General features: G+C 46.1%; 1 protein-coding gene across 1 annotated transcript in view; it reads left to right on the top strand.

The window, feature by feature from the left end:
- Positions 1–13040, top strand: part of atp13a3 (ATPase 13A3) — a 37791-nt gene that overhangs the window by 17967 nt on the left and 6784 nt on the right. Inside the window, 17 exon segments of the mRNA XM_060067905.1 lie at positions 1061–1249; positions 1357–1418; positions 1819–1969; positions 2506–2632; positions 3921–4127; positions 4521–4641; positions 4920–5044; positions 5714–5874; positions 8891–9022; positions 9299–9378; positions 9571–9613; positions 9748–9857; positions 10906–11002; positions 11208–11280; positions 11520–11697; positions 12481–12668; positions 12915–13003. Of these exon segments, the coding sequence (XP_059923888.1) occupies positions 1061–1249; positions 1357–1418; positions 1819–1969; positions 2506–2632; positions 3921–4127; positions 4521–4641; positions 4920–5044; positions 5714–5874; positions 8891–9022; positions 9299–9378; positions 9571–9613; positions 9748–9857; positions 10906–11002; positions 11208–11280; positions 11520–11697; positions 12481–12668; positions 12915–13003 (2133 nt within the window).

Raw genomic sequence — 13040 nt, 5'->3', positions numbered from 1 at the left:
TGTGGTTTTGTCGGATGGAGCTTCAGCTCTATCAGCTCTTTTAAAACCGACTGAATGAGTCGTTTAACTGCTGCTCAGCATTGTACTCCCTGACTTTGAAATTTATCATATGATCTTTATGACTTGCCTCCAGTCCACATGCCGATTTTATGGTCTGCTACTATGTGTAGCGTGGTATTGCGTGTCTTGTGTGGTCTCTTTTGTATATCTCTGTATTAGGTCTTTGCCTTGTACCATTTTTTTTTATCGTGCTTTCTGGTTTGACCTGCCAAGTGGGTACAAAGGGGAATTAGCTTAAAGATATAATCGGGTACGGTGCATCAAATGAGGACATTTATGTTTTCAACTGTACGTGGTCCTTTTTACATAAAATAAACAAAAGTAGGGATGTAAAACGACTTGCTAGTCAGTCTAGATCCGAATCTGTGTGCTTTGGGAAAGTCCTGCATACCAGGTTTATTGACATTGAATTATATTTCCTCTGGGTTTGTTTCAACTGTCACTGAACACAGGAACACAACCATGTATGGGTGTTATGACGTCTTTAAGAATATTGCTCAATGCTCTGTGAATCTAGCTTGTTACTTTCACACATTTAGTCCAGTTAGATGGGTTTTTTAAAAGACATGGCTTTCAATGTATATAGGAGTCATTGCTTGTAGAAAGTCTATACATGAGGGTGGTGGGGGAAGGACGGTGTAATAATTAGGAAAGGTTCAGTGTTTGATCCTCCATGTCCACAGTGTGCCTGTACTTACCACGAGTAAAGGCTTAGTTATGGTTACGCAACGCAATGACCACACAGTTGCTTCAACGCAGTCGTGAACCTGATTTGGGTCTGCGTCGGGTTTACGTTGGGTTAACGTTAGCGGACCAATCACAGCCCTTGCTGCCTCGTCGCCCCAACGGTTAACATTTTTGCCTTTAGATGCCTATGACCTGCTTCTGTATCTGACTTCCCTCTTAAGACGCTTCGGATAAAAGTGTCTGAATACAATTTACAACGCGATCAAACCGAGAAGTCCTTGGTTGAAAACCCGCTGTCCGTGTGTTTTTCTAGGTGCCCATCAAGGAGATTATCCTGGAGTCTCTGGACATCATCACCATCACCGTGCCGCCCGCGCTGCCCGCCGCCATGACGGCGGGCATCGTGTACGCCCAGCGCCGCCTCAAGCAAATCGGCATCTTCTGCATCAGCCCCCAGAGGATCAACATCTGTGGGCAGATCAACCTGGTCTGCTTCGACAAGGTGCATGTCAGCGGAGCCCAGTAGACATTATATTCCCACCGTACATACAGTTAATCTACGAAACAGACCACCCCTGTTGATTAAATTTATCCGTTTGGTTTGTCCAGACTGGGACCCTGACAGAAGATGGACTGGATATGTGGGGGATCCATAGAGTGGAGAATGGCAGGTGGGTCTCTCTCTCTCTCTCTCTCTCTCTCTCTCTCTCTCTCTCTCTCTCTCTCTCTCTCTCTCTCTCTCTCTCTCTCTCTCTCTCTCTCTCTCTCTCTCTCTCTCTCTCTCTCTCTCTCTCTCTCTCTCTCTCTCTCTCTCTCTCTCTCTCTCTCTCTCTCTCTCTCTCTCTCTCTCTCTCTCTCTCTCAGAATGTATGAAGCATCACTACTTTTCCTCAAATACCTAGTATTTGTGCTATCACATAAATGACAAAAATCGAAATAAACTTTAAAATCAAATCAGTCTTCTGATTATGAATCAACCAAGTCACCCGTCTCAATGAACATCCCTCGCCCCCCCCAAGCAAACTCTCCTCTGTCCTTGGCCTCACCCCATGTCCTGTCCTCTCTCTCCAGCTTCCAGCTGTCAGAGGAGAGTGCCTACAAGGAGAGCCTGGTCAAGTCCCAGTTTGTGGCCTGCATGGCTACCTGCCACTCCCTCACCAAGATCGAGGGCCAGCTGTCTGGCGACCCCCTGGACCTGAAGATGCTGGAGGCCATCAGCTGGGTGAGTGCTCCACGCTTGCCTTTGGGACCCTGCTTAGTGTGACATCGCCCGATAGTTGCAGACGGATAGGCTGAACAATACTGGAGTATAGCACGTTATACCTAGCTAACGTTGGCTCACCGACTGAAAACTCGCTGTTTTAAGGAAGCATACGCCTACTTCTCCCCCACTGTGAGTGAATTCCATGACATTGCAGCTTTGTAGCCATTCAGACGGAGTCAGCATACTTGTGTAGAATAGGGATGTGACTATGTAGCACGTCTATTTATTGCTTTGCGTTATGACCTGCTGTCGGGGAGGTCACTTTAAACTTTTGCAAGTGCAAGTGTGGGTGGATATCGTTCAAGACAGGAAACGTTAAGGTCACCATGCAAGATAAATCTGCTTGGCTACCGTGGGATGTCCTTGTCTTCCATCCAGTCGCTCAGTGTCTCAGAAGGTGGCTGCTTTCCCAGCGGCACTATGTATTCCCCCCGGCAGTGTCATTCAATCGTCCGTCTCTGTGCTCGTCCTCTCGTCCCGGCGGTCGGCTGCAGACCCTGGAGGAGGCCACGGAGGAGGAGACGGCCCTCCACGAGCGCATCATGCCCACCGTGGTGCGGCCCCCCAAGGAGCTGCTGCCCTCGGAGCCGGCGGCCTCCCCGGAGATGGACATGGTGGGTGGCCTCAGTCACCTATCGGGGATCGGCCCCATGCACCAAACACTGTTCATGTATTCTGATCGATCTCTGAACCCCCGTGTTAGGGGTAGAGCAGTAGTCCTCTTCAATTCACCGCAAGTCAATTTGGATTAAAGCGGCTGAGAAATTACTGCATTTTAATTGTCCCTTTTTTATTTGTAGTAAATGATAAAAACTTGAATATGATGTTGTCCACGTTTAAATATTGAGGGACATTGCATCTTTGTGAGCTTCTCCACAAGCTCTCTGACCTCGGCCGAAGCTTTACCGCCAGCACAACAAGAAAGAGAGTAGGATGTTTTTATCTGTCGGTACAACATGTCCGGACACCGTCTCACCACATGCTCTTCTCTCTGTGTGTCCTTCCAGGAGCTGTCTGTGAGTATTCCACTTCTGCCTGACCGCCATGCCCCTTCCTCATTCCTGCTGCTCCAACCACAGCAGACGCTCTCTTAATGCTGATTCACAACAGCTACACATAACCGTTCTGGGGTCAGGTGGTTCAATGTGGCCATGGGTGATGATAGTGGAGCAACAGTGGAGCAATAGTGGAGAACCTTTGTGTAATGAGTAAGGAAGGGTTAGTCATCTGTGTCATGGTGAGAGTAGAGTTCACGTTTGAAAATGGGAAGCATGTCCGTGACCTAACAAAAGGAAAACGGTTTTGTAGGACTGCCTAACCATAAAAACAACAAAAACAGTCTGGGCAGATATTGTTAAAAGGTAAAATATTGACATTACTGTGTCAGTATACTGTATATTGTTTTTATGTTTGTATATATATGTATATATACGTATATATGTGTGTGTGTGTGTGTGTGTGTATATATATATATGTGTGTGTGTGTGTGTGTGTATATATATATATATATATATATATATATATATATATATATATATATATATATATATATATAGAAATCAGAATCAGAAAGGATTTAATTGCCAAGAAGGATTTTACACCAACCAGGAATTTGGCTTGGTGATCAAGGTGCATACATTAAGACAATAACAATGAACAATGAAGAAGAGATATATATATATATAACACCATATAAACAAGCAGGAACATAAGCAATCAATTAAAAAAAAGGATCAAATAGAATAAAAAAAAAAAAAAAAAAAAAAAAGATACAATAATATAATAATTTACATATTGGTGATGGGTATGAGTGCCAGAGTCAGTGATATAGAGATAGATATAGATAGATATATAGATAGATTATATTTTGATCTCCTTTTACAGACGTATAAGGTAAAGTGTAATTTAGTGATTCATCTTTAATTAAACTTGATACACCTCCTTAATTTCTCCTCTTCCCAGTCGATGTATGAGATCGGTATCGTGAGGCAGTTCCCCTTCTCGTCGGCGCTGCAGAGGATGAGCGTTGTGGCGCGGCGTCTGGGGGAGAAGCGCATGGACGCCTACCTGAAGGGGGCGCCAGAGGTGGTGGCCAGCCTTTGCAAGAAGGAGTCCGGTAAGGCTCTCTGTTGGCAGGCTTCGGGATCAGCCTCCACTTCCATGGTTCTCTGTGATCTGCTGCCTGTCCTGATGCTAACAGAACAAATGTAGTGGCAGAGGTTTAGGTGTGTTAGTACTCCTAGTAAAGTAATTAGTAATGAAATTGCCAATGTAACTGAGGATTACACTTGAAGAGTTTGGATACCGTACTTATGAATGAACGTATCGATGTCTTGAACAAATGTAAAGCTATGTTTATTTGAAGTCTTGATAATATGATTACCCTCTACTAACAATATTTCACTCTTCCCCACTCTCTCTCTCTCTCTCTCAACCTATTTTGATCCTGATCTCTTTTCATCGCTGTCTCTCTCTCGGTCCCTCTGGCTGTTGTCTCTCCACCTCCCAGTTCCGGAGGACTTTGGAGAGGTTCTGGAGGAATACACCAAGAAGGGTTTCCGGGTCATCGCCCTGGCCCACCGCCGCCTGGAGTCCAAGCTAACCTGGCACCGAGTGCAGAACGTCAACCGGTAAATCAGCCGCACTTCACCCGTGTCACGCTATTCTCTTTACATCCGTTTAGTCGTAAATACAATATAGGAAGATAAAACTGTAAACGAAGCGAGTGTTGGATGTGTTTTTTAAAGAGTAAGGATTTCGCTGGTGTGTCCTCTGCCTGCATGTCTAGCTTACTATGTACTGCGACAGTAGCTACAATCTTGATCCAGGGGGAAACCCGGAGATTTAGGATGCAACAGCGAGACTATTGGAAGGCAGCCGACGTGATGTGTATGTGTGTTGGCTGCAGCGACCACGTCGAGGCCAACATGGAGTTCCTGGGTCTGATCATCATGCAGAACAAGCTGAAGGCAGAAACTCCAGCGGTGCTGCAGGATCTCCACAGAGCCAACATCCGCACCGTCATGGTAACGGGTAAGTCCAGGCGTATTCACACTCGCACCCGCAGCTGTGAGGCCATGGGCATGAGCCTGATTGCTTGTCGAAATAAACAGCCAACATGCGTAGTCTTGAAAAATGCACACACAGAGACACAGAGACACAGAGACACAGAGACACACAGACACACAGACACACAGACACACACACAGGTTTTGTGTGACAGAGTGGAGTGATTAGGGACTCTGGGATAATGGAGGCCAGTGTGGTTTTCCCTGAGTCTGGTACTGATCCACCATCAGTCCCCCCCGGGGGGGGGGGGCCGAGGAGGCTCCCAGGCAGACACTGATACGCCCTGGCTTGGTATGAGTTGGGTACAGGCTGCCAAGGTCATTATGCTGGAGTGTGCCCACGTGGATCTCCATTTGTGTCTCCTGGGGGCTGAGTCACTCCTGCATGAAGTACCACCTTTGCGTTTCATGCTACCCCTGTGTTGAGAAACGTATTAATTAAATACAGTTTTCTTGCAAATATTATGATGATTCTGATCGAAGTCACTGTGGGTGCTGCCCAAATTGATTACTGATAATGGCCTTTAAGTGACCTCTGACCTTTGTAGTCCTTTCTCTTTTAATGTTGTAAATGAGATCCAAGAGGTGTATAGAAGGGAGTTCCTCCATGATGTGGTTCTGCGTGTCCCTGCAGGAGACAACATGCTGACGGCCATCTCGGTGGCCAGGGACTGCGGCATGATCCCTCCCCAGGACAAGATCATCATCGCCGACGCCCTGCCGCCGCGGGACGGACAGACCGCCAAGATCAACTGGAGATACGCAGACAAGCCCGGCAAGATGCCCCGTCTGGAGGTGAGGGATAGGGTTCTCTGTTCGGGCTCTCCCTGTCCTTCCCTCTTGGTCTGTCGCTCTCTCCCGTACCATCGCTTTCTCTCCCCTTCTCATCGCTTTCTCTCTCCTCTGTCTCATCTCGGTCTCTCCCCTGTCTCCTCTCGGTCTGACCTCAGTCTCATCTCCTTCTTTCCTGTCTCCTCTCCTTCTCTGCTCTCTCTGCTCTCTCTCCTTTCTCTCCTGTATCATCTCTTTCTCTCCTGTCTCCTCTCCTTCTCTGCTCTCTCTCCTCTTTCTCTCCTGTATCATCTCTTTCTCTCCTGTCTCCTCTCCTTCTCTGCTCTCTCTCCTCTTTCTCTCCTGTATCATCTTTCTCTCCTGTCTCCTCTCCTTCTCTGCTCTGTCTCCTCTTTCTCTCCACTGTCTCCTCTCTTTCTCTCTCCACGGTTTCCTCTCTTTCTCTCTCCACTGCCTCCTCTCCTTCTCTGCTCTGTCTCCTCTTTCTCTCCTGTCTCATCTCATCTCTTTCTCTCCCTCGTCTCATCTCGGTCTCTCTTCTGTGTCCTCTCTTTCTCTCTACTGTCTCCTCTCTTTCTCTCCTTTCTCCTCTTTTTCTCTACTGTCTCCTCTCTTTCTCTCTCCACGGTCTCCTCTCTTTCGTTCTCTCCTCTTTCCCTCCTCTGTCTTATCTCTCTGGCCCTGTCCACACCTGCCATTAACATGCTTCTTGGGTGATTCGATCACAAGTGGGACAGTGAACCGGTGTGTATGCACCCACATGACACATTGAGGATGCAATCAGATCCGACGGCTCAGAGCACATTCAGAGGAAGTCGGTGCCTTGTATGGCCACATTCTTTTAGCAGTTTGCAAGAAAAAGTCTCCTGGGCCACACTGAAGGCCGACTACTAAACTGGCGTCTTCTGCATAAGCAGAAGTACTTACACATTTGCTCCCCAACATCATCATATTGAAGTGTATAAAATCCTCAAATCGCGCAAGTTGGCTTGGTCCACAACCTCTGCAAAATTTGTAAAGCCAATTAAGATATACTATGAGTGAGTCAAATACACGGGGAGATTTGTTGTGCATGGCTCCCTCAAACTGGTTTAAAACAACGCGTTTGGTCTCTGCGCACGGAAATCATGTACGTGTATTTGCATGTAGAACAGGGAAGTGAGATCCGATCACAAGTGGTCATTCGAGACCCATTGTTATGCCAGGTGTGAACCGACTGTACCGTGAGCTGTCCACCTGTGACCGGATCACCCGGGATGTAGGTTAATTCCAACTGGTAACAGGGCCTATCTACCTACATCAGTCTTACCCCTCATCTGGTGAAGTGTCGTGATGAGCTGTTTGTTGGTCATTCATCTTCCAGCTTGGTTGGAAACACCACCGCCGCCATAACATTTAAGAATTTGAACGCTTGAGCTAATCATTAACATAAGCTTGAGTCATTAATCGAAGCGTTTAAACTTAAGAAAACGAGACACAACAACACACTGCTGGTACTGATGTAGCCAAAATAACCAACATCTAACCCACTCATGTCAATTTGACGGATGGCTGATTTGGAAAACCACACAGCTATTTTCCCTGGAGATATCTCAAATGGTCAAACCCCACATTATCATTGACTTCGAAAGAACCAAATAAATGTTGGTGTTTATCTAACTAGTAGGTCCTTCTTGAGAGACTTGGTTGGAAGCCAACATAACTATTTACATCTCTCGATGACACCTCTTTAGTTGTATTAACAGCCAGGACTTTGCAGGACCTAAAACTATTTCAATGTTGAATTGTAACCTAAATGAAAATAGGGGGAGAGGTTTAATCCTTTTTCCAGAACTAACCCTTGATGCCTTTCCTATACTCATTATGTCTCTCTGTCCGTTATCGGTTAAGTATACCTAACTCAATCACTTCTTCACTGTCACCTGCATGAAGATGGATCGGAAGATATTCAGGCTTAGAGATTCAACCACTGTGACCATTAAACACACTACCGCTGTAATTTATAAACTGTCTATCACAGAACAGTCGACAAATGGGCATGGTTGAACGCATGCGCACTTACACCCGAACCACAAATGATTTATAACAAGTGCACTCTCCTGAGCGGCATTTTCTATGCACCTCACCATAATATTAATCAGGGCAAAATGTTTGAAAGATGTATGAACTCACTGTATTGTAAGACACTTTGGAGGACTGAACAATGTGTGTTCTTGAAGGTGCTTTAAGTGATGTCGTCTTTGTGACTAACTTCCTATGTTTTTTCCCTTAGCACTTCCCTTCCTCCTCCTCACATTACCACATAGCTTTCTACCGATTCAAAGCAAGACTGATTTAGTTAAGCCTGACTCTGGTCTCTCTTTCCTGAGGTTTTCTTTCGCTTGCCATATTTGGTTCTGTCTCAGGAGTGCTTGAATCGATAGCTTTGCCTGTTCTGCCATTGTCAGTCAAAATCCTGCTGCCTGCCCTGGAACACGCATGGAGGAACAGCTTTGCCACAAAGCAAATCAGCTTATCCAAAACTTGCTTTCAAGTGAAGTGCTCTCAAAACGTAAGCCTGCGAGGCAGCTGTATTCGCGAGATCGCAATCGTTCAAGAGTCAATCTCGCCACGCTTCAAATTCCTTGGTTGTTTCAGAACCACCAGTGGTTCAGACCAATCAGCGTCCTACAAGGATATATACGTGATGGACATATGGTTCATCATCCAATCACCTGCCAAGGGCTTTTTTAAAGTGCCTGCTCCTATCAAAACTGTTACCAAGGATGGCTTCCCAGATGGTTCTGTGTTAAAATAAAAATAAAGATAGGGAATATTCTGGGGCTTGGGCTATATCAAATCATGGATCCTTAAAAAATGGCTTCCTTTATATTTCAATGAACCGGGGGGCTTCCTAAACCGCACCACCGCACTGTGGCTCTGGGCGCTAACTGCCTCTCTTTGGAAGTCATTGTGCATCGCGCCACCGCGGTTGGGTTTTAATGTGACTGTTTGTTTCATTCACAAAAAAACAAAACAGGAAGTGGTCATCAGCCTGGAGGACATATGTCACATGGACGAAGCCAAGTCTGCACAGCAGCAGTTCCACTTCGCCATGAGCGGCAAGTCGTTCGACATCATCATGGAGCACTTCCCCGATATGATGCAGAAGGTAAGGGGGGAGGGAGCCCACGCTCAGGCATATTTCAAGGCCCAGTGGGTCATTTTGCTGAATTTAACCGTCTCTGTGTTCTGTTTATTCACTGCAACACATGCAACATGCAAGCAGACATGTCATTTCAAGCTATGAGCTAGTGGAAATGTTACACTTTGTGGCTTTTAAGAAAAGGCTCCTACTCAACATATGACAGACAGACAGACCGTCAACATGTGGGCTCCACTGCTGTTGTTCTGTGAGGTGTGTAAGTGATGTGTGTTTGGTTCGTAGCTGGTGCTCCATGGCACCGTGTTCGCCAGGATGGCTCCGGACCAGAAGACGCAGCTCATTGAAGCACTGCAGGGCGTCGAGTGAGTAGGAACAGATCAGAAAGATACTTACTCTTATTATTATTACTTTTCTTCTGACCTTTTTCTCATAACATTTACATTGCGTTTGAATTTGAAACTTATTTTTAGCCTAGTTATTAGGCTTTTAAGGACATAACAGTGAACAAATAAAGTGTGAATATCAACTCATTGATTTTCAATCTATTCCTCTAGCTACTATGTTGGGATGTGTGGTGATGGAGCTAATGACTGTGGGGTAAGTAGAAAAAGTAGTAAAAAAAAATAAGAAATGTTTAATGGTCATTTATTTATTTATTTTATTTATACCCCTTTAACTTGTTTTGACGCCATCCAGTTAAATCTAGTCCTTTTTATGTCCTTCCCCACCAGGCGCTGAAGAGGGCCCACAGCGGCATCTCTCTGTCGGAGCTGGAGGCCTCCGTGGCGTCCCCCTTCACCTCCAGGACCCCCAACATCTCCTGCGTGCCCAACCTCATCAGGTAGCCCACGGGGGACCCCTAGATTCCTGTCATACTCCCCGGGAAGTCAGGGCGATGGAGCCAGTTGGTTTGCACCCTTGTCTATGGGCAGCGGGAAATAACCGATGGCGTTTGCTGAAGGAATAACGCAAAACTCTCACACTTTTGGATTGCCTTTTTCAATGGTATTTGGAAGAATATCAGAAATATTAGAAATCCAGTTTAGTCTTTGCCGCAATGTAATGCCGCCTTTTCCGCTGCAGGGTGCGGTACGATTCGGTTCGCCTCAGTCCGGTAGGGAGGGGGCGGTATAGCCCAGCTCAGTTCCGAGGTCGCATTTCCACCGCCGACAGTACCCTTTATGGTAGGCCGGATGTCGATCGCCACGGCAGCTACGTAAACATCGTGACATCATAGCAGCGTGACACAGTGTAGCCAATCGACCAGAAACCAGCTGGAAGACCTTCTTGTTCCTCACTGCTCCATCAAGCTCCCTCTGCACGTCTTCCTCCCCAAGAATGCAGAGGAACGTCTCCACCTCCTTGTTCGCCAAAACAAGCGTTTTACGCAACATGTTCATTGTAAAGAATAATAACTCAAGGCTACTGTTTGTTTGTTTTTATCCCCACGTCGCCCGGAAGAGACGACTCTGTCGACCAATCAACGGAGGGGGTGTGTAGCTCGAATTTTCCGGCACCCTTTCCAGGGGACTCAGTACCCCAACGGAGGAGTACTGAAGACGAGGGCAAAACTAGTACGGCTCAGTCCGGGTTACGCCCACTTTTAGCGGTGGAAACGCAATCCGTACCGCACCTTTTTGCGAACCGAAACCGTACTGCACCCTGCAGTGGAAACGCGGCATAATATGGATTTAGAATGAGCAAGAGGTCCCGTTATATTATGGATATATTTTGTGAGTAAAACATTACATGTTTGAATTTCATCACAGTAAAGTTAAATCCTTTTTTCCAGACCTACAGTTGAATAGTACGGTAGCAGTAAACCACCTGGGGTTACATGAGACGGACTCATGTAATAAGGACTTAATTGGTTCCTCTTTCTCCTACAGGGAGGGTAGAGCGGCACTCATCACCTCCTTCTGTGTCTTCAAGTTCATGGCCCTCTACAGCATGATTCAGTACATCAGCGTCACCCTCCTCTACTCTGTAAGTAGCGGCACGTACAAACATACACTTTTTTCCTTTTTAATATGGTCCAGAATGTCAGAATACCCGCCACCGGCCAATAACGGATAGATTTGACCATTTCATAGAGCCATCATGGCGTGAATAAAGTGTTTTAAAATCCTGTTGCACCCTAGTGACAACCTTCTATCCCCTTTTGACCTTTGATTTTTGTCATCGACGCCAGATCCTCAGTAACCTTGGAGATTTTCAGTTCCTCTTCATCGATATCGCCATCATCCTCTTCCTCGTCTTCACCAGTGAGTGTTAACAAGACATTGAAATAAGTTCAATAACTGTTTGGCCGCATATTCCTCATACCTAACCCTACACTTCTATTTTGAGTGTTTATTTTCCTTATTCGTTTTACTATTTACAATCAAACAACTCTTTTGCAAATCACCTTTATCCAAAGGACCTTAAAGTATAGTGCCATTTTTGCTGTATTGAATCCATTGCGATGCATGTCTCTCACTCTCTCTGCTCTCTGCACCCCCAGTGAGCTTGAACCCAGCGTGGAAGGAGCTGGTGCCTCGGCCTCCTCCCTCGGGCCTCATCTCGGCCCCGCTGCTCTTCTCCGTCCTGACCCAGATCCTCATCTGCCTGGCCTTCCAGGTCCTCCCCTTCCTCTGGGTCCAGCAGCAGCCCTGGTATGAGCAGTGGACGCCGCTGTCAAAGTGAGTACCCCCGGGCAATCTGAGGCCTTTTTGGAAGGCTCGAACAAAAGCAGAGAAGAGGGCTGTGCCTTTTTACTGTTGTAGAGGAACCATCCAGCATCTTCTTCTAAAGCTACAAGGCTGTTTTCTTTTTGACATTTTCAACTCGGGGGGGCCGCACAGGGCACCCAGCCAAAAAAAACGTGAGACAGAGTTTTGTTCTCGTTGATGACATTAAGATAATGGCCTCCCCCAGCTGATAAAGTTTTCTGTGTGATCGGACCTAAGACAAGTCAACTTTATTTAATAATGACAGTTACGGTCTCAAAGTGGCTTCTCAGGCCCAACATGATGCAACACTACCTTAACCCACAGACCTCTGAAGGGCAAGGAAGAAGAAACGTTGAGGAGGAAAACGGACTTGAAGAGTTTTCTGCTTTTTTTTTTTTCATATTATATATTTTAAATGCCGACATAAGTGTCGGCAATGCCATGTCTGATGATACAGTTATAAAACACAAGTCTTAAGAGGCATCCAAATGAGTTATAACTTGAAGTTGCGACTTGTTAGTACCAAGTGATCAAACAGTGCCCTCTGGTGGCAACAGTACACAAACACTCAAAACTTAGGAGTCCTTTTCTTTTCGATACATTTTTAATTTAGATTTCAGCGATCAATGTGTTTAATGAGCAAATCTTTCCATGTAGACGTATAACCTATATAAACATTGTCCACTTTGACATTACCAATTACATTACCATTGTCCCACTTTGCCGTGACCTTTTGATCTCCGACCCCTCCAGCGCCTGCAACACATCAGCATCAACATCAACTCACTCTATGACCAACATAAGCGCCTTTGAGGTGGACCCGGACTACATCTCCAACTACGAGAACACCAGCATCTTCTACGTGTCGTCCTTCCAGTACATCATCGTGGCCATCATCTTCTCCAAGGGCAAGCCCTTCAGACAGCCCAGCTACAAGAACTGTGAGGACACACCACCGCCAACAGCGCTAACTCTGTGAAGACTCATTACCAAGGGATTCTTTTGATAGCCAGATTAGGCATTTTACAATGAAAATGGGTTATTTTGCAATAGTCATAATCGCAAAAAATACAAAAATGAACTAGCCATACAACTGATAAAGCTGCAGTATTATTAGTCATAGGTGCACCGTCCTTAACTTGTGTATGTGTGTATGCTCTCTGTTTCCCCACCTCTCCCCCCTCCAGGGCCCTTTATGCTGTCTGCCCTGACCTTGTATGTGTTCATGTTGTTTGTGCTGTTCCACCCGATTGAGGCCATGGATGATTTCTTTAAGGTAACACGACGTCGGACGGTCTTCTGGTGTATCTCTG

This window comes from Gadus macrocephalus, chromosome 12 (genome assembly GCF_031168955.1).
Source record: "Gadus macrocephalus chromosome 12, ASM3116895v1".
In the NCBI taxonomy this organism is placed as follows: domain Eukaryota; kingdom Metazoa; phylum Chordata; class Actinopteri; order Gadiformes; family Gadidae; genus Gadus; species Gadus macrocephalus.
This window is presented reverse-complemented; position numbering and strand designations above follow the sequence as displayed.